Source organism: Malaclemys terrapin, chromosome 1 (assembly GCF_027887155.1).
Source record: "Malaclemys terrapin pileata isolate rMalTer1 chromosome 1, rMalTer1.hap1, whole genome shotgun sequence".
Lineage (NCBI taxonomy): Eukaryota > Metazoa > Chordata > Testudines > Emydidae > Malaclemys > Malaclemys terrapin.
Window position 1 is genome coordinate 144,404,771 of NC_071505.1, and position 25,761 is coordinate 144,430,531.

The following is a 25,761-nucleotide window of genomic DNA, read 5'->3' on the forward strand; positions in this document are numbered from 1 at the left end:
GTTGGGGTGCGGGAGAGTGTGGCATGTGGCAGGGGGCTCCGGACAGGGGATTGGGGTGCAGGAGGAGTGCGGAGTGTGATGGGGGCTCAGGACAGGGAGTTGAGATGCAGGAGGTGTGCAGGGTGTGGCAGGGGGCTCAGGGCAGGGAGTTGGGGTGCAGGAGGGTGTGGGATGTGGCAGGGGGCTCTGGACAGGGGGTTGGGGTCCAGGCTCCGGCCTGGTGCCGCTTACCTAGAGCGGTTCTGGGGTGGCAGCACCGCGCACCGTGGCCAGGGCAGGCTCCCTGCCTGCCCTGGCCCCTGGCCCCTGGCCCCACTCTGCTCTGCTCCGCTCCAGGAAGCAGTCGGAGTCCCGAGAGGGGGAACGGCGCCATGTGCTGCTCTTGTTCCTCCAGGTACCTCCCCCAAAGCTCCCATTGGCCGCGGTTCCCCGTTCAGCTGCGGGGGGCAGTGCCTTGAAGCGAAAGCACAGAGACCTCTACTCCCCCTCCCCCCCGCTCCAGGGACATAGTTCCAGCCGCTTCAGGGAGCGGTGTGGGGCTCGCGGTGCCACGGGGTAGGCAGAAGGGCGTGGGGGCGTGCGGGTAGAGGTTCTGGGGAGCTTGGCAGGCCGCACGAAAGAACCCCGCGGGCTGTGTATTTGAGACCCCTGATCTAGACTTAAGGAACTAAACTCAGCAGCAGCTGTTTCTTGCGCCTCCACCACACTCCTCTCTGATCTACACTTTTCTTCAGGAATGTGCATGGTTACATCCATTTGAGATGGAGATATGGATGCTGCAGTAGCTGTCAGGTCACCTGCACTCTGACTAACTGGAAGATCAGGCATCTCCTCACCACTCACATCCTCACTAGGGCCCGAAGGCTCACCATGAACATTTGTGTCTATGTATCTCAGGAGAGCTCCTTCCTGCTTAGATAGAAAAGTTTCCTTTGCTTTCTTTCTTTTTCTGAATGCTGCCCCAGAGGGGTGTTTTCTTCTTTCACTCATGACTGCTGTTTTGTGCCAGCTATAGTGGCTCTCAACACTCAGTTGAAGGGGACAAATAAGCAGGCTGGTAACAGGGCCTGAGAGAGGGAAGATATCAGCGTCTTAAAGGCCTAACTGGCTCCTACTTCAGCTGACTGCCAGTCTCCTCAAGTGGGTTCAGGGAAGCAGCAAGAAACAGGAAGCTCCCTGAGAAGCTGGTGTTAATCAGTCCAGGCTCCTGGGGGTGCTAAAGAGGTACATAAGATGCTCTTCCTCCTCTCTCTCCCTGCAGCTCCTGCCGCTTTCTTTTATTTCCTCTCACCTTTTCTCCTGCCTGCCTGTTATGTCTCTTGTGCCCTCCTTCCTCCAGCACAGCACTCCACCATATCTGTGCATCTAGAGCATAGAGAATACATATGCACCAGCAGCAGACACAATTTTCTACACTCTGGTTCCTAATGGCGTCCCTCCTCCCCCCACAGTTTGGCACCTGAGGCAGCCGCGTCAGTTCACCTCATGGTAAGGCCAGCCCTGATCCACTCTCTTCAGCCTATGTAAAATGATGAGTATTGACAGAAGGAAACCATAAGTTACTTTCCAGCTCTCATCTGTGCAGTGGCCATGGACATATGTGTTTGTTTTCCTGTTTATACTTTTAATTTTACTCATTGAATGCACCTGTGCCTTGGCTGGTGACTCTGGTGATTTGTAAAGTCTGCAGAAGTGATTCTGCCAGGTGAGTCTCAGTTATGTTTACCATTTCGCAGATGATCTATTGAACCAAGACATAAGTCTTTTGGAAACTATTCTCAGGGTTAGGTTAGAATCCCACTTGTCTTATTCTTTAGCTACTCCTGCCATCTAGTGTCCATTTCTTTTCACTCAGTTAAAGCCAGAGACCAAGATTTTCAAAATTGGGTGCCTGAAATTGGGCTCCTAAGTCCATATTTAAGCACCTATATATGTAGCCTGATTTTTAGAAGTGTTGAGTACCTTTGGCTTCAATGGCAGAGCCTACTTTTAAAAATTGTTCCACAGTGTGTATTTTTAAGTTTTCTTCCTGCTGTTTAATTGTTTTGATCAAATGTCATTTTAATATGTTGGTCACTTAATTAATTTGCTGCTGTTTTTCTACATATAATCATAAACTCTGCCTGTCACAGGTGTATGCACACACAGCAATGAAAAGGTTAATTAATCCCTACCTTGAAAAAGTGTCTCTTCAAGTTCAGACTACCCTTATGTTCCTCACAATATTCCTCCTCAGCTAACAGTGCAGATAGTAAAACAAGCCCTTACATGGCAATATCACCCAGAAGGTTTATTTTCTTGCCCTGACCAAAAAACCCCCCCCCCCCCAAAAAATAATGACAACCTAACAACAATAGTAATAAAAGAATAATGAGGTTTTAACCAAGGCATTTCCACAGACCTTTGTTTGTCTCTGTTCAAGGTAAGTCTAAGGCCAACCTACTCTGCTGCAGTGATCTAGAGCATTTTATAGTATTTTGAGAGAAGATTATAATCGATTCACACAGGCTGATAACTGTTAGACAGAGGGAGCTAAATTAACTTTATCTCAAGATTGGATGTTTTTCTAACAGACGTGCTCTAGGAACTATTTTGGGGAAGTTCTAGGGATGGTGTTATGCAGGAGGTCAGACTAGATGACCACAGTGGTCCCTTATGGCCTTGGAATCTATATGGCAATGAATCCCTGATGTACCCCATTGTCTCCAGTGTGGCCATACAGGTGCATTATTTCTCTGATCCATCCACATGCCAAATTTTCACATCAGTGAGTTCACTTAAAACAGGGGTAGGCAACCTATGGCATGTGTGCCAAAGGCGGCACACGAGCTGATTTTCAGTGGCACTCACACTGCCCAGGTCCTAGCCATTGGTCCGGGAGGCTCTGCATTTTAATTTAATTTTAAATGAAGCTTCTTAAATATTTTAAAAACCTTATTTACTTTACATGCAACAATAGTTTAGTTATATATTATAGACTTAGAGAAAGAGACCTAAAAATGTTAAAATGTATTACTGGCACATGAAACCTTAAATTAGAGTGAATAAATGAAGACTGGGTACACCACTTCTGAAAGGTTGCCAACCCCTGATTTAAAACATCCTCAAAGTGGGTGAGAGAGGAGTGGGCACATCTTATCAAAAATTGGAGGCCCTTGGGTCAACCTTGAGAAGGCCACTGAAGAGAGTGTCTTTAAAGATCTCTTCTGCTCCCCTCTCAACCCTTAAAGCTTCTCGTTCAGATAAAGATGTGTCCTGTACCATATACCTCTTCAAGATGGACCAGGACTGAAACACTTGCTCTGGCTCACCTACCCTATAACCCCTCCCCTCCCCCCAAGCCTAGCTGCTCCAAAATATTCAGCTGACCCTTACCTCTGTGCATGACACAAAACCCAAAACATCTGGCTGCTCATATGCATTTCCCCATACTGCACCCAGCCACCTGTCTATGTGTGCCTCTCTAATACTCATCTTTCCTTTGGCTACACCCAAACATACCCACTTTTTGGGGACAGTTTCCCCATCTTGACGTGTGTGTGTGTGTGTGTGTGTGTGTGTGACACTTCATTAACCATATAACTACTAGGAACATAATCACTCATTGATACATCTCATTGAGCTCTCTCAACATTCTCCCTTGTGGCAAACTGTCCTCCCTCTCCACCAAAATAGGCAGCCTGGGGGTGACAACATGTCAATGGGAACAAACCAACAGGCCTCTAGTAACTCGCTCTAATGCACTGATGTCTATGAAGAATATTGTCCAGCATTCACTACTGCTCACACTGGCAGCAACAGGAAGCAGGGGTTGGAACATCTTATATAAATAGCAGGGAGCACCGTCTGTCATTTTAAATACTTTACATGTTCCGACTGTTGGTGTACAAAGCATTTAGAATATTTATGTATTTATTTGTTTTATTTTTAAAGGACCCCTTTCCCCAGGTCAAACTGGAAGTCCTGTTTTAGTAAAGCTGAGTCCTTTCCTTGGTCTAACATGGTTAGAGATCTCACATGTAGGATACAGAGGGACTATTATACACAATGGGGAAGAGGGGTATTATACATCAATGTAAAAGCAGAGTAAAATGAAATTGCCTAAATGCCTACAGCCAGCTGAGCTGCAGTCTGGCAGGCAAGATCGACAATGGCAAGGCAGTAGGCACAGTTTTACTAAAACCCATCTGGAGAAAATTTTCACTTGTCCTTTCAAGATGTCCTGATCCCGATTTCTTTAAAACAAACACAATGTCAGTACAAGGGTCCCTAGATGTAGACTTCTGATAGTCTGTCCTCCTGTGTGTCCTTTGGAGGTGAGGGTCTCTTTGCTTGTACTAACAATAAGGTGTGGTGGCTACATCTCAGATCTGTCCTTGGTGTCTTTCCCAAAGAAGAAAGCAGGTGAGCTGGTTTCTCTGGAGAACTGTGGTGGATTTTATCATTTTTGTTTGTTAAAAATGTATTGTGTTCTCTGTGACGGAGCCACCTCCACTACCTATAAAATTCTGGGAATTTGCTGACGGCAGAGGAGGCTCTTCTGGGATTTGCACCTCTTGTTTGGTTTCTCCCACTCCTGACTCCTGTAAGCTTGACTCTTGTCTTGAAGGTGCCTGGAAGCCAGGCTCTACACCTAGGGGTTCGCTGTTCTGTAGGGGAAGCAGGGCCCTGTGCCGCATCAGGCTGTCATCACTGTTTTGGACTTCTAGGGAGTTCCTGTGCTTGGCATTCTTGTTGGCCACAGAGTTCTTCTGGGGCTCCTCAAAGCTCAATGACAGGGTGACAGTCCCACTGCCAAAGCTGACTTTTTGCTTGCATCCACGCTTCTGCTGCTGCCGCTCCGTGGAGGTAGGCAGAGGACAGGGGTCTTCATGGTTGCTCTTGCTACTCATGGAGGATGATGGGGTAGAGCCCGTGGAACCACCTAAACTGTTAGACCTCTTACGTGACACGTTGCTACGTCTCAGTGTGGCCCTGGCTGCTACTTTGAAGGCATGTGCAGCTGTACTGCAGCGCACTTCCTCGATGGTGTTGCGGGAAGGCTTAAAGAGGATGATGTACACTTTGTTGAAGAAGATGCAGGCCAACTGCCCAAAGCTGGCAGCCAGGATGGCAATCACCTCAACTGCTGAGACAAACTTGCCATAGGTACTGGCATAGGCAGGTATGAAGGAGATCCAGACAATGAAGAAGATCAGCATGCTGAAGGTGATGAACTTGGCCTCGTTGAAGTTCTCTGGCAGCTTCCGAGATTTGAAAGCGAAGAAGAAGCAGATGGCAGCCAGGAGGCAGGTGTAACCAATCAGGAAGCCCAGAGCCATCAGGGAGCCCTCATGGCAGGTGAGGAAGATGATCTCATCCTCCAACTCATGGTTCCGGTAGCTGGAAGGGGGAGCTGTGTAGAGCCAGATCACACAGATGATGATCTGCACAAAAGTACACAAGAAGACCAGAAGGAACTGCAGGTTGAGGCCCCACCATTTGCGATGGAGGCTTGTAGGGATCTTGGCTTCAAAAACCAGCAGGACGCGATTGGTCTTTACCAGGATGCAGGAGATGCAGAGGACAAAGCTGATACCAAAGGCTGGCTGCCGTAAACGGCAAGTCCAATCCTGAGGCTGGCCAATGAAGAATAGTGAGCTGGAGAAACAGCACAGCAGGGAAAACAGGAGGAGGTAGGACAACTCGCGGTTTGTGGCCTTGACAATGGGTGTATTGCGGAATTTGGTGAAGACCCCAAGAACAAAAGAGGTCAGGAAAATTCCCAGCACAGCAAAGAGAGTAAGAGCTATTCCAAAGGGCTCTGTCCAGGACAGGAACTCTATCTGCTTGGGGATGCAGGATGTGTGGTTTTCGTTGGACCAGAAATCCTTGGTGCACTTCTTACAAGTACTCGCATCTGCAAAATAAATAACACTGGATGAACAAGTCTGTTAGACTAGAGGGCCACCCAAAATAAAATGGGGCAATGTATAGCTCCCTTCATCTTAAATACAGAAGTGCTTCCTATAAGAGATTACAGGTTCTGGCATATAATGCTCTGAATCAGGAAGGAACATTACATGATGGGACCTGTAGCCTCTCAGGAACCATAGGTCTGTATTAAAGATGAAGGCCATTTATGAGCCACACGATAAAGTTTTGGGGCTGCACTCCAGCTTTTCAGACCAATTTCTTGGGAGAATTTTAGAATGTTTAAGTACTAGCTGGTAGACAGTGCACACTGTACTGCTCCTATCTTATCTATCTTATCTCACATACCTACTTCCTCCATCATCATGGTGGTATCTGAGTCCTTCTGGCTGACTTGATAACAAATGATGAAAATCAAAAGAATATGCTAGCTTCTTTAGCTGCACTGGGATCCCACCTCTCATCCTAGGGAGGTAAATCTTGAATGCATTTAAACTGTTCGTTTTAAGCAGACCATCAGTGCCCTTGATTCCCCCATATCTTAAAACCCTCACTTGAGAATGGCAGGGAAAGGGAACCCTGACTAGCTGATGTTGTCTTTATGTTGTTCTAATCATGCACAACACAACGTCCCACAAAAACATACAGAAGAGAAATTTGGATGTCTACCAGGTGCGTCCAGGCCTTTCAGTATGTGCCTGTGTAAAACACATGGAATGTAGGTGTGTGATTATATCTCCCTCTAATAGCTGGCATTTCACTCAAATGGGGCTGGTGATTTTGGTGCTGAAGATCTCTGTGGATGACCTGTGGTGGGATTTCATTATAAGTTTAGAACCTACACTTCAGCCATCAGCACCACAGTGCTGTGAGCTGACAAAGCATTCTGAGTACTGATTTGCAAATAACCCTATCAGCTGTCCCACACCCTTTTGTTTTCAGAGCTTTCTATCTGAGTACCGATTACAGCCACAGAACATGGCTCTTAAACTGGAATGAGGCATTTGACTGATATTAATAATGCAGCCAATAATGCTCCACTAATGAGGGCAGAATATTCTGAACTCTTTCTGGAAAAGAGGTGACATCATGGGCCGTGACGTGCCCAAAGGACTCTTCCATGGTCATTGTTGAAGGTTATTCTTTAAATCTGCTTAAAAATAACAATAGCCATTAAAATACTGAAAAACAATAAATAAATTAAATAAACCAGGGTTCTTCAGAATCTGTTAACAAATGCTCCTCTATGATATCTCTCTCCTAATGTTTAGTTGGTCTTTTGTAAATTGTTCATGTGAGAAAATGTGAATAGAGAAAAAAGACCACTGTTACTATAGAACAGAATGTGTAATTTAGGTATTTCATTAACATTAATTCAGTCAAAAGTATAGTAATTTATTATATACTATTTTATAGCCTTTTCATCTCACTGGCCTTTGCAAACTGTACACTACTTCACACACCATTGAAATGCAGCCACCTATCAGAACCTGGGACCGTGGGGTTTCTGGGCTGCTGACACTTCCGCATCACCATTGGAAGCTTAGGCAGGGTTTCTGCTGGAGAACCCTAGCTAGACACTGCAGGAAGTACCTTCCCGCAGGGCCTGAGTGGCAGCCTCCTGCATCCCTCTGATTGGCTCTTGCTGGTATATAAACCAAGAAGCCATCACGGGGAGCTGTCTGAGAAATGCCACAAACAGCCTACATGCTTCCGCTCCAGACGTTGCCTTGCTGTGGATCGTAGAGTCTGGCTTCTGACCCTGGTTCATTTCCAACTCCGCTACTTGCCAGTTGTCTGTAACCTGGTGCCTGACCCTGACTTCTTGGTATCCTGACCCAGATTGAGCCTGACTCCGCTTCTCATCTCGACTGCAACTTGGTAATGATGGAAGGGGCAGGCTGCCCTCCGACCACAGCCCCCTGAGGGCCTGGGACTTGCAGGACCAAGTCATCTGCCTGCACGCAGAAAACCTAATGCTACAGGCCCAAGTGAGGTAGATCACTGTCGAAGCACAGAGCCTATGTGACCAGCTAGCACACTCACAGGGAGAAGCAGCTACGCTATGGGCCTGAATCGGCTCCCACAGTGCCACTGCCCGAATGGCTTGGTGGGGACTGCCGGAAATTCTGGGGGTTGCTGAACCAATGCGGCTGCTCCTCCTGCTCTGTCCCAGTACATACCCCACAGACCAAACAAAGGTGCGGCTAGTAGTCAGCCTTCTTACCAGCAAAATGCTTGCTTGGACATCCCCATTGGAGCAGAACAGCCTAGTGCTCTCAAACTGTGATGCCTTCCAGAAAGCCTTCTCGACCTTTTTTGAGGACCCACATTGGATCTGCTCCACAGAGGCTGCCCTCTGGAAGCTTAACCAAGGGAAAGGGCTGGTCATCTCCTATACTGCACATTTCCAATGGCTTGCGGCTGATGTCAAATGGAATGGAGCAGCCCAACTATACCAATTCTGGTGGAGACTCAGTGAGGATGTAAAAGATGAGCTAGCTTGCATTGAAAGCCCCACTTGCCTAGAGGTCTTTCTTGATATTACTCATCCTGTGCATTGACTCTCAGTTGCATAGGGGAGGGAAGAAAGCAGGGGAGCCTAATGCCCCCATGCAAAAGGGTTACTCGCCCTGTGCAGTAACTGAGGTTCTTCGAGATGTGTGTCCCTATGGGTGCTCCACTGTAGGTGTGACAGCACCCCCTGTACCTGGGATCAGAGATCTTCGCCAGCAGTGCCCATCGGACCGCACATGTGCCCTTTCCCTCTCTCCTGCTGTGTGCAGGATGTATATATAGTGCTGTGCAGTCCGATCGCCCCCAGTTCCTTCTCTGCCACAGAGTTTGTTTTTGGCTCCAAAGCAGAGGTGAGGAGGGCAGGTAGTAGAGCACCCATAAGACACACATCTCGAAGAACCTCAGTTACTGCACAGGGTGAGTAACAACTTCTTCTTTGAGTGATGTCCCTATGGGTGCTCCACTGGAGGTGACTAGAAAGTAGTGCCCCTTGTTGGAAGGCTGTTTCTTTGAAGCGACATGTACTGCTGAGGAGAGGACAGCATCTCTAAGGAGAGTGTCCATTGAGGCATCATGCCTAATAGCATAGTGCCAGGTCAAAATGTGGCAGCCTTATAAATGTCATCAGTGGGGACATTATTAAGAATGGCAATCGAGGTAGATAACAAACGTGTGGAATGTGTTCTGATTGAAGAAGGAATTTGTCTATCATGGAGTTCGTAAGATAAACGTATTGTGACAGACCCAGACCAGTGGGGTACAGGAGTCTGGTAGAGGGCAAATATACTGGTATTTGGATGAGTAGTTTGCTGTTCCCTGAGTGACCAGAGCAGGGGCTGCACTAGAGTAATCAGGAACCTGCTAGAACCAGTTAAGGCAGGCAGGCTAATTAGGACACCTGGAGCCAATTAAGAAGAAGCTGCTAGAATCAATTAAGGCAGGCTAATCAAGGCACCTGGGTTTTAAAAGGAGCTCACTTCAGTATGTGGTGCGAGTGTGAGGAGCTGGGAGCAAGAGGCACAAGGAGCTGAGAGTGAGAGGGTGTGCTGCTGGAGGACTGAGGAGCACAAGCGTTATCAGACACCAGGAGGAAGGTCCTGTGGTGAGAATAAGGAAGGTGTTTGGAGGATGCCATGGGGAAGTAGCCCAGGGAGTTGTAGCTGTCATGCAGCTGTTACAGGAGGCACTATAGACAGCTGCAGTCCACAGGGTCCTGGGCTGGAACCCAGAGTAGAGGGTGGGCCTGGGTTCCCCCCAAACCTCCCAATTGACCTGGACTGTGGGTTCTTCCAGAGGGGAAGGTCTCTGGGCTGTTCCCCAACCCACATGATGAATCTCTGTGGCAAGAAAATCCACCAATAAGCGCAGGACCCACCAAGATAGAGGAGGAACTTTGTCACAGTATACACCGGGAGATCCATTTAGAGAAGCATTGTTTAGATATAGCTGTGCCTCTGATCTTTCAGTGGTGGAGAGGAATAATCATGGCAATTTCTGGAAGGGGTTAGTCCTATCCAAGTAGATGACTACTGTGCGCCTCCCATCTAGGATGTGTAGAGCCACCTCCTGTTGATTACCGTGAGGCTTCAGGACAAAGCAAGGGAGCTGTATCAGTTGACTGAGATGAAAACACTGTGTATGGTGGATATGCCATGAGGGCCATGATTTTGCTCACCTGTCTAGCAGAGGTGACTGGCGACAAGAAAGACTGTGTTCATTGATAGGTGTTTGTAAGAACAGGTTGCCACTGATTCAAACGGGGGCTTTCAGGGAACGTAGGACTAGGCTGGGGTCACACGCTGGGATTGGGTCTCATATATGGGGATAGAGATTTTGAATACACCTCAAGAAGCGCTTTGTGAGCAGGTGTCTGAAGACAGAGTGGACGTAAATAGGGGAGTGACGGGTAGTGATTGCCACCAAGTGTACCCTAATAGAGCTATTGGCCAATCCTGACTATTTAAGGTGGAGAATGTAGGCAAAAATAAGGGGCAACAGAGTGTGTGCTGCATCAACCCGGTGTGAGGCATTCCAGCAGTGAAATCTAGTTCATTTGTGAATGCACGTTCATCTGGTCATCTCACACCTGTTATTCAAAAGTTTGACTGCATCTGAGCGGGTTATTTCCGGATCCTGGGACCATAGAGGAGCCAGGATTTGAGGTGGACATCTATGGATTGGGATGGAGATGCGTCCTGTGAAAGGAGCCACGGTATTAGGTGGAGAGAGATCGGTCGGCATACCATCATGCGTAGAAGGTAAATGTAACAGACCTATTATGGCCATGTTGGAGCTATTAGTATGACAGGAGGTCGGTCCGCCTATATTTTGCAAAGTGCTCAAATAGGAGGGAAAAAGGAGGGAAGACCTAAGGGAGTGGTGCATCCCAGGTTTTGAGGAACACATCCCCCAGCGATTTGTGCCCCAGTCCCACCCTGGAACAGAATTAAGTGCAATGGGCATTGTGTTGAGTGGCAAAGAGATATATGGTGGGATAGCCCCATCGGTTGAATATGGGTTGAAGTGCTCGCAAAGCCAGCTCTCACTCATGATTGTATGAGAACATCCTGCTCAGTGCATCCACAGTGGTGTTCTGGTGCCCTGGGAGGTACGTGGCTAAAATGGAGATGTCATTTTGGATACACCAGTTCCACAGTTTGATCGCCTACAAGCATAAAGAGTGGGACCTCTGTTCACCCACCCCATTGATGTAATACATGCAGGCAAGATTGTCCATCATCTCTCTGATGGTATGATGTTTGAAAAGAGGTAGGAAATGTTGGCAGGCATTGCGGACTGCTCATAGTTCTAGGAGGTTGATGTGTAAGATGGAGTCAGTGGACGACCATCTGCCCTGCACTGTGTGTTCATGTATATGCGCTCCCACAACTGACTAGGGAGGCATCGGTGGTTAGGAACATAGTTGGTGATGATTGTAGGAAAGGAACTCTAACACAAACGTAGCTGGGCTGTGTCCATACAGCAGTGAGTCCTTGACTCGCCTCGGCATGGATAAAAGTTTGTGAATGCTGTGCTTGTGGGGGAGGTATATAGTACGGAGCCATGCTTGAAGACATTGCATGTGCAGTCTTGCGTGCCTGACCACAAACGTGGCTGCTGCCATGTGGCCTGGAAGCACGTTCATGCAGAGATCTGGAGGGCAGACCCGAGCGGCGGATATCAGACCCATTAAAGTGAGAATCTGAGGTGGTAGGATGGCTCTGGCTTGTATGGCATCCAACTATACTCCGATGAATTCCAGCTGTTGTACTGGCGTTAGAGTGGAGTTTTCTAGGTTCACAAGGAGGTCTAGCTTTGTGAACAGATCCACTGTTACACAGACGGCTCGGAGAGCATTGATTTTGGATGGGGCCTTGAGGAGACAATAGTGCAAGTATGGGAAAATGATGATTCCTTGTTTCCTTTGGTAGGCCGTGACTACCGTGAGGACCTTGGAGAACACCCGAGGCACAGTGAATAGTCCAAAGGGTAGTACTTTGTAGTGGTCAGTGCCCATGACTAACTGGAGGAATTGTCTGTGAACAGGATGTATGGAAATATGAAAGTATGCATTTTGGAAGTCAAGGGCCAAGAACCAGCCCCCCTGTTTTTTAGATTCTGAAGGTCTAGGATGGGACACCTACCAGCGGACTTCTTCTGACTCAGCCTTGTGTATTGTAGTGCCGTTGAGGGATGTATTGTTGAATTTGGGATTGCGGGGGGAGTTGGTACTTCGCCGAACGTCTCTTTGGTGCTGGCGTGTATATCCTGAGAGAATGAAGTATAGCTGGGGAATCTTTAAGGGAGTGCAGAGAGTTTTCTGTATGCTCCGAGAATAGTTTCTGACCTTCAAATGGTAAGTCCTCTACTGATAAGTCATGGCAGAGTGCCTCCAATTTGGAGTAGTTCAGATAATTATACTTCATAATTTGAAATCCTAAATTGGAGCATGGCTGAAGAATATGTCTTGTATCCAAATAGGTCCAGGCGTTTCCAATCTCTGCCTGGATGACCATATAGAGATTGATATTGACGGCTTCTCTTCTGCACCACATTGACCACCAAAGAAGCAGGATGGGATACGAAAATAAAAATTCAGGATCCTTCTCCAGACTATAATATTTTTTGTCAGCATGTTTGCAGGTCAGAGAGATGGAAGCCACGGTCTGCCACAGAACTTTGACGGGGTTGAGAAGAGCCTCATTGATAGATAGTGTGATCTTTGAGAAAGAGGATATGTGGAAGATATTCAGCAGTTTATGCTGCTGGTCTTTGCCTTCCTCCAATAGAATCTATAGGGAGTCTGCCATCCTATGGAATAGATCTTGAAAGTGCCTGAAGTTGTCGGCAGATGCAGGGGGTGGAGGCTGTAGTAAGTGAAGGCCCTAATGAATGCCCAGTATGAGGCCTGAACCAAACTAAAGTAATGGTCAAGACTTTGCTAATATAAAGCAAAGTTAAGCTGTGAGCAAAAGGCAGGCCCTGCTCACAGAAGCTGGCAAGGAAAGGGCTGATGTTGCATAAATATATATTCATCTTGCATAGTTAAAGTATAAACATGGTACCAAGATACACTATACTGGAACATTCCACAGATAACATGGAACAGGCCGACCCATCCCAATGACAGGGGCAAAAGGGTAAAATGATGGATAGAGTTGTTTTGATCGAACCAACAGGTACAAGGTGCGAGGCGGCACCTTACTATGTAGAGGGGTTGTACCTTACTACGTAGAAGGGTTGCACCTCAATACGTCAGGAGTGATGTGTAACTTGTTTGTACCTGTGTATAAGAATGTATCCCCTGGGGTGGTGTCCTTGTCCAGCCGAGGGGGCAGTGGAAAGTCCCGCCACTGAGCTGAGTCCATTGCCGAGCGGCACTTTCTAGCAGTATGCCCGGTAGACTAAGTAATCTACGGGGAACTGAAATTGTGTCAGGGTCGCAATAAACCTGGCCGAGGTGCCTTTGTACCTTACTAGACTCTGTGGTCATTGGGGATTCTCGTCGGGTTTGCTGTGCCAGCTATCTGCAGAGCTGGGGCAGCACACAGAGGGAACACACGCACGCAGCCGAGTGATATCAACAGGAGAAAGCAGAAGCACCACACCAGTAGCATCTCACAACAGAGGCATAATCACCTCGTCAGGTGAGGAGGAGGAGGAAAAATGTAAAGTTGGGAAAGCCTCCTCTTCCTGCCCTTCCTCCTGTTTTTCCTCCTCAGTGGGTACCAGTGGCAGTTTGACTTCCTGAGGGCAAGAGACTGATGGAGAAGGGAGAAGTGTAGGTCTCTGGCTTTGCTCTCTGGGACCAAATTCCCGAATTGTGCCCTGTACATAGCCCAAGGGTCCCAATATGACTAGTTTGGTGGAAGTGTGTGATAGGATCACCTATGAATAAACAACCTGGAACTGGGGTACTACTGTGCCCCCTTAATTCTCTAGCCTGGGCTGTCTCTTACAATACTTTTCTAGTGAAAAGCAGCAAACCCCTCCGGGTGCTGTTATCACTCAGTACAACAGCAGGTGTAGCACTGGAATGCGTTACCTAGGGAGGTGGTGGAGTCTCCTTCCTTGGAGGTTTTTAAGGCCCGGCTTGACAAAGCCCTGGCTGGGATGATTTAGTTGGGAATTGGTCCTGCTTTGAGCAGGAGGTTGGACTAGATGACCTCCTGAGGTCCCTTCCAACCCCGATATTCTATGATTCTATGTGGAGCCCCACACCCAGCTAAATTGCATGAATTCTCCCTGAGCCACTCATGAATCACACAGAGAAAGGCACCAGCAAATCTCCCAAGCCCCCAGCCTTGCACCGTGGAATATACCATCTTGCCCTCATCAGGCGCCTGACCAGTATAAGTTTATTACCCACTTCACCCCTCCCTTGATGTGGAGAGGACACACACTAGCCTTTGTAAACTGAGTTGAGATTTCCCAAGCATTTCAACCAAAATACACTGTTTTAGGTAAAATATTAAACAGATTTATTAACCACAGAAAGATAGATTTTAGTGATTATAAGTGGAAAGCACAAAAGGTCAGAGATAGTTACCAAAGAAAATAAAAGGCAAGCTCACAGTCTAAATCTTAAACCTTATTAGACTAGGCAGTATTTGGATCAAGCAGTTCTCTCACCCTACTAGATGTTAATTTTTTAATACACAGGCTTCCCCTTTAAACCTGGGACCAGTCTCCTCAGTTCAAGTCTTTGTCTTCCCAGTGTTCTTATTGCTCACAGTGTAGGTGGGGGAGGAGAAAGGCAAAGGCATGATGCCACTGTCCCCTATTTTATATCCTCAGTCCATATGCCTGGAAAACACTAGCCCAGACATGTCCTGGTGGGCTTTGCTGAGTCAGAGTTGAGCAATCCCCATTGTGTGATGCTTGTGCAGCCCTCTTACAGCCTTCTTACAGTACAACTCCCCTATTGACTAATGGTCACTTAACACCCTCCTGGGAGTTGATCACCACCTAGCAGTAGAGACTCTCAAACTTACAACATATTTCAGTAACAGCCATACAGCAAAATCTCATAACTTCATACACATTAACGATCTACATATTTGGACAGAACAGTGGATTTCAGCAGATCATGACCTTTCATATGATATCTTACATGGCATGCTTTGTATAAAATATATCATAATTATATGACAAGGGTGAATATGGGGGTTCCAGAGTGCTGCTTTGAGGTACAGAGTGCCATAGAGTGACACATGTGGCTGCATCCATGGTGGTCCCTGTCAGAACTGGGGGCCAGAGGTAGTTTGCATATAGTGAGGATAAGCCAGTGCAATTTGTCCAGTAGTCGAGGGAACAATGGAGCCCTCGTCATCCTCTACTTTCTCCTCCTCACTGGGGAAGGGAGGTGCTGTTCTCAGCGGAGAGAGGGAGGAATTTCCAGAGTCCAGAGAGGAGGGTAGAAGTGGGCAGAGGTTCTGTTGAAGAAGTGAGGACTTACTTGGTGCCGATGGCTTTGTTGGTGCCAGAAATGGTGTTGGTGCCATAGCTCCTGCACATGGGCCGCCTCAGTCCCCAGAGCTAGGAAACGGTGCAGAGGGCTGAAGGTCTGCGCAGATAGGGTCTTTAGACGGTTTCTTTGAGTCGGTACCAGAGGTACTCAGACAAGCCCTGGACCTGTGTCCCCTGTCGGATGAGGTTGAAGCCACCAACCTAGCTGGGGATGGTATTCTGGCAGGCTGTGCCTCAAGAGTGTGAGGAGGAGGAAGCCCGTTTCTTGTCAAATGCACGATTACAGGATGACTTTCTTTTCACAGTGTGTGGAGTCAGCTGATGACCTGGCAGAGCATGAGGGCCTCTGAGGGGAAGAGTCCGGGCCCAGGTTCATTGCTACATGTAACGATTTCTTCATGAGGAGAAATTTCAATCTAATGTCCCTTTCTTTCCTGGCTCTGGGTTTTAGGCCGAGGCAATGGGAACATTTTTGAGGGATGTGTCCCTCTGCCTGACAGCGGATACACTGCAGGTGGACATCTGTTATCGAGAAGATGGTCCCACATGAATCACACTTCTCAAATCCGGAAAAGCCGTGCATAAGAGTGAAGGGAAAAGGCTTCCTGGTTGGCAAGGGTGGGAAGCGGGGGAAAACAGAAACCTAAGCTATGAGAAGAACTGTAAAGATAAATTTCAGAGTAACAGCCGTGTTAGTCTGTATCCGCAAAAAGAACAGGAGTACTTGTGGCACCTTGTTAGTCTCTAAGGTGCCACAAGTACTCCTGTTCTTCTTTTTGTAAAGATAAACAATTTTTTTTAGATAGAATGAAAAAGAAGAAGAAAATACTAATTACACTATCAGGTAAGCGGGCTCTGCTAGCAGATTCCGTCCCAGACCAAAGATGTTAGAGAAGGAACTGGGGGGGGGGGGTTGGACCACACAGCGCTATATATATGTCCTGCGTGCAGTGCAAAAGGGGGATGGTGCCCATGTGCAGTCCGATGGGCACTGCTGATGAAGATCTCCAAACCCAGGCGCAGGGGGTGCTGCCGCACCTACAGTCGAGCAGCCATAGGGACATCACTTGAAGAACTGTCTGCTACACCAAAGCCTGTAGACCCGAGTCCTGAACTGATATAGGTTTGCCTGGGTTGCAGACGCTTGATCTCGGAGGAGAAAGAATGTCAATGGCAGCTGAAACTCTGTACTGTGGGGTGCCAGGACATGCCCTCGCCTCCTGTCCAGCTTGAAAGAGCTTGGAAAATGGACCAGTCCAAGTCCGGTGTGTGGGGGGGGTACAGCTTGGGCATTACCAGAGCTCCATCCTCTAGAACCACTTTCACCCCTCAAGTAGAACCTGACCCAGGAACCATGGGGTCTCCCTGCATTTCTAATTGCTGCTGAGGTTGTGAGTCTTTGGGTAGGTGCAGCAGATCCCACCACAACTGGTGATGAGAGATGCTACTGTCAACTTTATAGCCATTAAGGTAGCCCAAATCATCCAGATCCTTCTCTGGCCAAAACCTACCCGAGACCTGGTAGAAATGGTTGATGGGTCGTCTCTGCTGTCAGGACTGGTGACCCAAGAGACCGTTTCCTTAGAGGCCATAGGGGAAGGGCACCAGGAAATAATATGCCTTGATGTGATCCACTCCCCATTCTTCCCAATAATTCTTGGCATTCTTCGGTTGTAGCGACATGGCCTGTGTATCTCCTGGTGGTGGAGAAACATTCGCTTCTCCTCTAAATATTGCCAGAAAGTTTGCCTCCAACAATCGACAACCCCCCAGGTGACCTGCAACCAGGGCCCTAGGATAAGATAAGACCCTCGGAAGCGAGATCCCAGATGGCAGGGACTAACCCAGAAAGGAGTAACTCCAGACCAGAACCTCAGCTTCCCCTACAGATACCAAGACTACCTGGGTGTGGTGGAAAAGAAAAACATGGATTCATTACCCCGACATAGGGACTACAACTGTCCAATAGACCTATAACCCAGGGCAAAGGTGCCCTGTGGATGGATATACACCATGCCTGAACCAGAAATGGAGGTACTATGCATGTATATCCAGGAAAATCTCGTAAAGGGCTTCATTCAGAGATCCACCACTTGAGCAGGGGCACCAGTCCTCTTTGTGCAAGAAAAGAACAGATCACTGCACCTCTGCATAGATTATCATGCATTGAATCAGCTGACTATTTGTAACCGGTGCCCCATGCCCCTCATCCTGGAATTGCTGGACTGCCTGATGACTCACGTAGGTTTTGGGGGGGGCATACAATCTAGAGCACATAAGGCCTGGGGACGAATGGAAGACTGCTTTTTGTACCTGATATGGGGACTTTGAATACTCAGTAATGCTGTTTGGCTTAACCAGTGCCTTCACAACATTTCAACAGTTCGTAAACAATATGTTCTGGGACATCTTGAACTGTATATAATCACCTATCCCGATGATATACTGGTGTTTTCTGAGAACCCTGAGCAGCACTGTCTGGTCTGTCCTGGATAGACTACGGAGGCATGGTTTCTATGCCAAACTAGAGAAGTGCACTTTTGACCAGACCACCCTTGAAGTTTTATGTTCCCTAGTCTCCCCAGAGGGTACTCAGATGGACCTGTAGAAGATGGAAGCCATGCACAACTGGACAGCACCCCAGCTCCTTTGAGAACTTCAGTGGTTCCTGGACTTTGCAAATTTTTATAGGTGATTCATCGCCAACTTCTCAGAACAAATAACCCCCTGACCTCCCTCCTTCATAAAGCCATTTGATTCACTTGGTCACCCGAAGCCCAGCTCACTTCTGACCGGCTTAAGATCGCCTTCACCACAGCCCTGATACTGGCATACTCTGACCCAATTTTCCTGTTAATAATGGAAGTGGATGTATCCAACATGACCGTCGGGACAGTACTCTTGCAGAGAGTTGGACCCCAGTCAGTTCTGCACCCTTGTGCATTCTGCTCTCAAAAACTCACTCCCCGCAGAGATGAACTATGGAATACTGGACAAGGAGCTCATCACAATCAAAACTGCATTTGAAGAATGGTGTCACCATCTTGAGGGAGCTTGGCACACAGTACAGGTTTTTACTGACCATAAGAACCCAGAGTATCTCTACAAGGCCCAAGCTTTGAATCAGAGGCAGTTAAAGTGGGCCTTGTTCTTCTCTGAGTTAGAGTTTATTACCTACTGCCTAGGAAACCGAAATGGGAGAGCCAGCACTCTATCACGGAAGGGGAGATACTACCAGGAAAACAAGGAACTTACTTCTGAGACCCCCACCTCCTCAAGCCTAGTAATGTTGTCAATGTCACAATTCAGCAAGACCTGGTCTCCCTTATCAATTCTGCCTTGAAAGAAGACCCACTTGCCCAAAGAACACAGTCTATGCCATTGTGGGCTAAGAGACACTGTTCTTTGAGGGATGGGATAACAAAGTTTGGTGAGTGCATATATGTCCTTCTGGGGTGCCCCTGACTGGAGGTGCTATGACCATGCCACAACGCTCCATTGGTGGGTCACTTTGGCCACCTAAATATCTCCTGCATGGTTGCCCATTTTTTCTGGTGGTCCCACATTCTGGCCAAAGTCTGAGCTTTTGTGAACTCCTGAACATGCTGTACATGTACCAAGATGTTTTGAACAGAAGCCCTCAGTATCTTAGTACCCCTGGAGACTCCAACTAGGCCTTGTTTGGCCATCAGCCTAGACTTCTTTGTGGAGTTCCCAGGGTCTGATGGCTGCACAGCAGCCTTACCGTCTGACTAAAATGGTCAACTTCATCCCTGCAACCACCTGCCTTCTGCCAAGACTACTGCTCATCTCCTGACATAGAATGTGGTTCATCTCCATAGACTTGCAGACCACATAGTTTCAGACTGAGGCCCATTCATGTTTCCCTTCTGAAGCCCTATACTGAGAACCTCTTCCCTGACTGAACCCCACCACTACCTCCATTAGTCAAAATGCAGGGTCATGATGAGTAAAAAGTGCATGCCAACCTCAATTCCCAATGGACATGTGGCCGCCTCGTGGACTGGGAAGTCTACAGCCCTGAAGAGCACACTTGGACACTTCCCACATCCACACCCTTGACCTGGTTGGGGAATGCCACAGAACTCCTCACGACTAGCCTGGCCTGGCCCCACCTTAAAGGGGGCCACTGTAAGAACCTGTGGGATTAGAACCTGGGACTGTGGGGTTCTGGACTACTGAAGCTTCTGCATCACCACTGGAAACTTAAGTTGGGTTTCTGCTGGAGGACACTGTGAAGCTAGACATTACAAGAAGTACCGCCCAGCAGGGCCTGAGTGATGGCTCCATGCAGACCACTGATTGGCTCATGCTGGTATATAAACCAGAAAGCCATCATGAGGAGCTGTCTGAGCAACAACACACACTGTCTGCTTGCTTCCGCTCCAGACCTCGCCTTGCTGTGGATCCTAGACTCCGGCTTCTGACCCTGGTTCATCCCTGACTTTGCTACTGTAACCTGGTACCTGACCTTGGCTTCCTGGTATCCTGACCCAGTTTGACCCTGACTTCACCACTTGCCTCCCACCTGCAACTTGGTGCCTGACCCTGAATTCCTGACCCTGTTCAATTGTGATGCTACCAATTGTCTCCTGACCACATGGGTCGCCTATGGCCTGGTCCAGACACCACCTCTGGGGTGAAGAGTGGCAATTGTTTAACCGTGTATAACAACACTGTAAAACTGTTTAAGCACAGGAAATGAAAAAAAGTAACGTATCCAACTGAAATAGGAAGAAATTTAGAAAGGCAGAATGAAATCACCCCAGTTGGAATTTTACTAGGGCAGCAGAAACCGCTCCTTAAATCTTGAGAAAAGTGCCAGGGGATCTTTACTTCAGATCTTTACAGAGGTCAGGACCTCTGTTTTCTGTCTAATTCAAAATAAGCTTTTACATACATATTGATTTAATTTCTTATAGTATTTGAATCAAGAAATGTATGGTACCATATTAAAGAATGGTAATTCGTTTCTGATATGCGGAGAATGTGATTCACACACATGGTAGCACATTTTAAATACTGCTGCAGCCTGGACTGTGATGCATGATGCCGGTAAGGGCAAGAAAATGGCTGCACTTTGGAGTGTAGCGTGATTTTGGATGCAGAAATTTGCTGACACAATAATTTGGTTTCATTGTCTGGGATGTGCTCAACCCTGAGGCATCAGTCTGACTGAGACATTGGAAATTCAAAAATTTTCAATTTGCTCTAAAACTGTTATTACATTTTCCCTCCAGAGTGGAACTGTATGGTTTAATCAAACTCTCACTTCAATAGGAGTTGATTTGTGCCTCCAGGTCATATCAATCTGCTTTATTTCCTGCAGAAACTGTGGTAGCCAATTCAATTAAGGGAAATGTTCATCTGTGCAGTGTGAATACGGGGGTGTCTGATTACAATGGATTCTGCTACAGAATGGACTTTATTTCCTGATAAAATGGGGAATATATAAACATATAAAAAGGTGGATGCAAATTGGAATTGAATTATGGAGCATTTCACCTATTGGTTGTTGGGGGACCAAAAGTTATTGCCATGGTGTAGTAGGAATACTGATGTCAGATTCCTGGGTACTGTTTGTGGCTCTTCTACGGGCTTCCTGTGTGCCCTTGAGCAAAACTTTTCCCATCTCTCTTCCTTAGGAAACCTAACTGTGCAATAAGGGATAAGACTTACATGGCTCTGAGGGGGCTGAGAGCAGGTTTTTTTAGCAGAGGTTAGGAAACGAATGAGCCGTGAAAACTGAACTCCCCTCTGCCCTTTAGAGAGGGTCCCAATGAAGTCTATTGGCAGTGCCTTGAGGCAATTTGAACTAGGGAGGCTGCTGCATGTGCTGTACCTATTTTGGGGATGATTGAGAGGTTCATTCTTCAGGTCTGTGAATCTGGCAGCTTTCACTAGCACAAATTCACTTAAAGGAACTAATCATTCTTCATGCATTTTTTCTATGTGATATTCTCTCAGAGGACTTTCCAAGTTCTTTGTTGCTTCAGCTCAGCATTATTCTACCAGACTAGAACAGGGGCTGAGAATTAATTGCTCTTACAAATACAATCCATTAGCGGGGGCTCACAGGAATCTTTGCAAACCACACATGCTTTTTCCGTATTACCTGTTTCATCACTGTATTCCCCATCAGAGCATTTCACGCATTGAAAGCAACAGGTGGGCTCTCCCTCGATGATACCTTTTCTGGTACCTGGGAGGCAATCCGTGCTGCAGTTAGAGACTGGCATCTGCAAGACAAAGAGTAATCTGGTTAAACATGCAAATGCATGATCCAGAACCTTGATGGGGAAGGGGCTCATACATAGGGTGACCAGATAGCAAGTGTGAAAAATCAGGATGGGGGTGGGGGATAATAGGAGCCTATATAAGACAAACCCCCAAATATCGGGACTGTCCCTATAAAATCAGGACATCAGGTCACCCTACTCATACACAGTCTACTCTGTGGTGAGAAATTACAAAATGTGCTAAGGTCAGATACTATGGTGATGAGCACAGTATAAAATTCTGGAGAGATACCCATCCTGAAGATTGGTCGCTCTCTCTCTCTCTCAATATTTTCTAACCCAAAAAATGTTGCAGCCAACACAGGGGAATTCTATATTAGACCTTGTCCTAACAGATAAATAAGAACTGACCACAGAAGTAAAAGATAATGGTAGCTTAGGTATAAGTGATCATGACTTGATCACATTTATATTGTGCAAGCAGAATAAACTCTAGACCAGATATATATACATACACTTATTGCTTTAAGGGCCAATTTCACAAAGCTGAAAACAATTATGAGCGAAATCAGCTGGGATGAAGAATTTAATCCCAAACATACAAATGATAATTGAGAATCATTTAAGAACACCTTACTAAATGCCCAGAAAGTCACAATCCTGCTATTGAGGAAGAGGGCTGTGCAGGTTAAAAAAACAATCTGGGCTAGAGGGGAAGTGACGGCAGCTGTAAAAAATAAAACACACACACTACAAATGGAAGAAAGGGGAAGTTGATAGTAATTAAAATAAATCAGAAGTTAGGAATTGTAGAAAATTGATAAGGGAAGCCAAGGGACACACGGAAAAATCTGTGGCCAGCAGAAGTAAGGATAATAAGGCTTTTAAAAATATATTGGGAACAAAAAGAATCTTGACAATGTTATTGGTCCATTACTAGATGAAAGAAGTAGAATTATCAATAATAATGCAGAAAAGGCACATTTGCTCAATAACGATTTCTCTTCTGGATTTGGAGAAAAAACAGATAATGCAGTCTCATCATATGGTGATGATAACACTTTCTCAATTTCACTAATATCTCAGGAGGATGTTAAACAGAAGCTACTAAAGTTAGACATTAAATCAGTAGGTCTGGAAAACTTGCATCCAAAAGTTTTTAAAGAGATGGCTGAGGATTGCACTGATCCATTAATGCTGATTTTCAGTAAGTCTTGGAGCACTGGGGAAGTACCAGAAGACTGGAAGAAAGCTAATGTTGTGCCAGTGTTTATTAAGGATAAATGGATTGACATGGGTAATTATAGACCTGTCAGCCTGACATCAATCCCAGGCAAAATAATGGAGCAACTGATACTGGACTAGATTAATAAAGAATTCAACTCATGCAAATCAACATGGATTTACGGAAAATAGATCATGTCAAACTAACTTCATATCTTTTTGATGAGATAAGTTTGGTTGATAAAGTTTGGTTGATGTAATTTACTTAGACTTCTGTAAAGCATTTGACTTGGTGCCGCATGACATTTTTATTAAAAATTGAAATGACATAAAGTTAACATGGCACTCACTAAATGGATTAACAACTTGCTAACTAATAGGTCTTAAAATGCAGTTGCAAATGGGGAATTGTCATCAAGCTCATCTGTTTCCAATGAGATCCTGCAGGGATTAGTTCTCGGCCCTACACTATATAATTTTTATCAATGACCTGGAAAAAAACATAAAATCATCACTGATTAAATTTGCAGATGACTTTGTGGGGAAAAAATTGGGGAACTAGTAGATAATGAAGAAGACAGGCTAGAGATTAAGAGTGGTCAGGATTACTTGGTATACTGAGCACAAGCAAACAATATGCGTTTAAATGTGGCTAAATATAAATGTATACATCTAGGAACAAATAACGTAGGCCATACTTACAGGATGGGAAGCAGTGACTCTTAAAAACACCTGGGGGTTGTGGTTTGTGGTGGATAATCAGCTGAACATGAGCTCCCAGTGTGTGACGCTGTGGCCAAAAGAGCTAATGCTATCCTGGATGCATAAACAGGGGAAACTCAAGTAGAAGTGCAGAGGTTATTTTATCTGTGTATTTGGCAATGATGAGACCACTGTTGGGACACTGTGTCCAGTTCTGGAGCCCACAATTAAAGAAGGATGTTGATAAATTACAGACAGTTCAGAGGATAGCCATGAGAATGATTAAAGGATTAGAAAACCTGCCTTATAGTGATTGAGCATTTTTGAGTCTATCTACTTAGCTTAGCAAAGTGAAAGTTGAGGGGGTGACTTGATTACAGACTATAAGTACCTATATGGGGAATCAATATTTAATAATGGGCTCTTCAGTCTAGCAGAGAAAGAAACATGCTCCAATGGCTGGAAGTTGAAGCAAGACAAATTTAGACTGGAAATAGGCATACATTTTTGACAGTGAGAGTAATTAATCATCAGAACAATTTACCAAGGGTCTTGGTGGATTCTCCATCATTGACAATTTTTAAATCAAGATTGGATGTTTTTCTAGAAGATCTGGTCTAGGAATGATTTTGCGGAAGTTCTATGGCCTGTGCAATACAGAAAGTCAGACTAGACGATCATAATGGTCTCTTCTGGCCTTAGAAGCTATGAATCTCTCTCATATCGATGCTCTGATTCTGGTCCTACAGGCCTGTTGCTCAGGTGGTTGCAGGAGAAGCCTGAATATAGCTGGTGCATGGCAATGCAAGGAAGATACATACTCCAATATGGGAGTAGGTAAATTCTGTAAGTGGTGGTCAAACTGCAAGGGTAAAAATGAATTTAGTGCTGGTGGAAAGTGTCAGATTGACAGCCCTGGAGACTGAAATCTGCTGAAAGAACACGTGTAACCGAAAAACTGTCCTCCCTCAACCAGCCTTATCAGTATTCTCCACTTTTGTGTTTGAAGGACCATTTCTAGGGAGAAGAAGGTAGACCACAAGTCCTTGTAATCTCTGCTACATAATAGACACTGATTCCACTGAAAACTCATATTTAGGGTACTATTTTTAGGTTTTAACAGATAAACACCAATAAAACACCCCTGATTAGAAAAAAATTTAAATCAGTGTTTATTCAATAAACACAAGAAATGGTTACTCAATTCATGCTTACTACACCTCTTTCCCAGTGCAGTTTGTTTATATAGGTGATGTCCCTGCTCCCTGGCTTGTATCTAAGGGCTTGTCTACACAGAGCAGTAATGCAGACTACCGGGGTGTGATTTCTGAAATGCATTAATGTGTTGTGCATTAATTGGTTGGTATACAATCTGCTGGTGTGCACTAAAGGTTCTCTATTGTGCTCTATATAGAAAAAGCCTTGAAGAACATCCAATTTTTGGACATCTACATAGAACTCAAAAATTGCTAAAAATAAACCCTGAAAAATGAAATGATTAAACTCCGAAAAGCAGAAGCCCAACTCATGTTACTCATAACATCTAAGTGTTATCAGGTGGTAACAAAAGTCAGTTCTTACTGGTCTGAATTTGAATTAGCAGCCTAGAGTTGAAAGGTTCTAGTTACCATGAAACAAACCGCATCCTGTCTCCTTGATATTGCATGATTACTAGTAACTAAAGCAAAGTAAAATGATTTCTTGCCACTCACTTTTACCCAATATCCTCTCCCACACAAATCTCCCCCTCCAACATTGAATAAAACTATTTAATTAACTAAATGTAAAATATACACTACCCTGAGAAAAGGTTTAACCCCTAAAAGGGAGAAGGGGTTAAATTTTTAGGTACTTAGGTGCCTAAAATTGCAGATAAGCACCTAAGGGGATTTTCAAAAGCTCCTAGCCACCTAACTACCATTGAAATGAAGGGAATTAAGTGTCATAGGATAGGGACTCAGGTGCCTAACTGCCATTGAGATCCTCAAAACACCTGGGACCTAAATTCGCACGGCGCCTAAGTTTCTGTCGGTGACCATGCACAAAACTGCCTAAGTTCTGAAGCTGATAGCTGCTTAGTGTGCTTGCTCATGCTGAAGTCCCAGCAGGATTCACAAACTTAGTGTTCCCGGCCTGTGTCATCTATGGGGCCTGATCTATTAGGTGTGCTCAGAGC

At 46.0% G+C, this 25,761-nt stretch overlaps 1 protein-coding gene and 1 long non-coding RNA gene across 3 annotated transcripts in view; one reads left to right on the plus strand and one right to left on the minus strand.

Annotated features, from left to right (window-relative positions):
• The first annotated feature begins 1,234 nt into the window (after nt 1-1,234).
• LOC128844557 (uncharacterized) overlaps nt 1,235-25,761 on the plus strand; it is a 36,237-nt gene continuing 11,710 nt past the window's right edge. The window contains exon 1 of the long non-coding RNA XR_008446495.1: nt 1,235-1,488. This is a non-coding gene — a long non-coding RNA (uncharacterized LOC128844557). The remainder of the gene's footprint in view (nt 1,489-25,761) is intronic.
• Nucleotides 3,863-25,761, minus strand: part of CASR (calcium sensing receptor) — a 163,356-nt gene continuing 141,457 nt past the window's right edge. For both annotated transcript variants that reach the window (XM_054042379.1, XM_054042370.1), the window contains exons 6-7: nt 21,536-21,659; nt 3,863-5,899 (exon numbers count right to left, since the gene is read on the minus strand). In XM_054042379.1, coding sequence (XP_053898354.1) covers nt 4,455-5,899; nt 21,536-21,659 — 1,569 coding nt within the window. In that variant the 3' untranslated portion in view covers nt 3,863-4,454. The remainder of the gene's footprint in view (nt 5,900-21,535; nt 21,660-25,761) is intronic.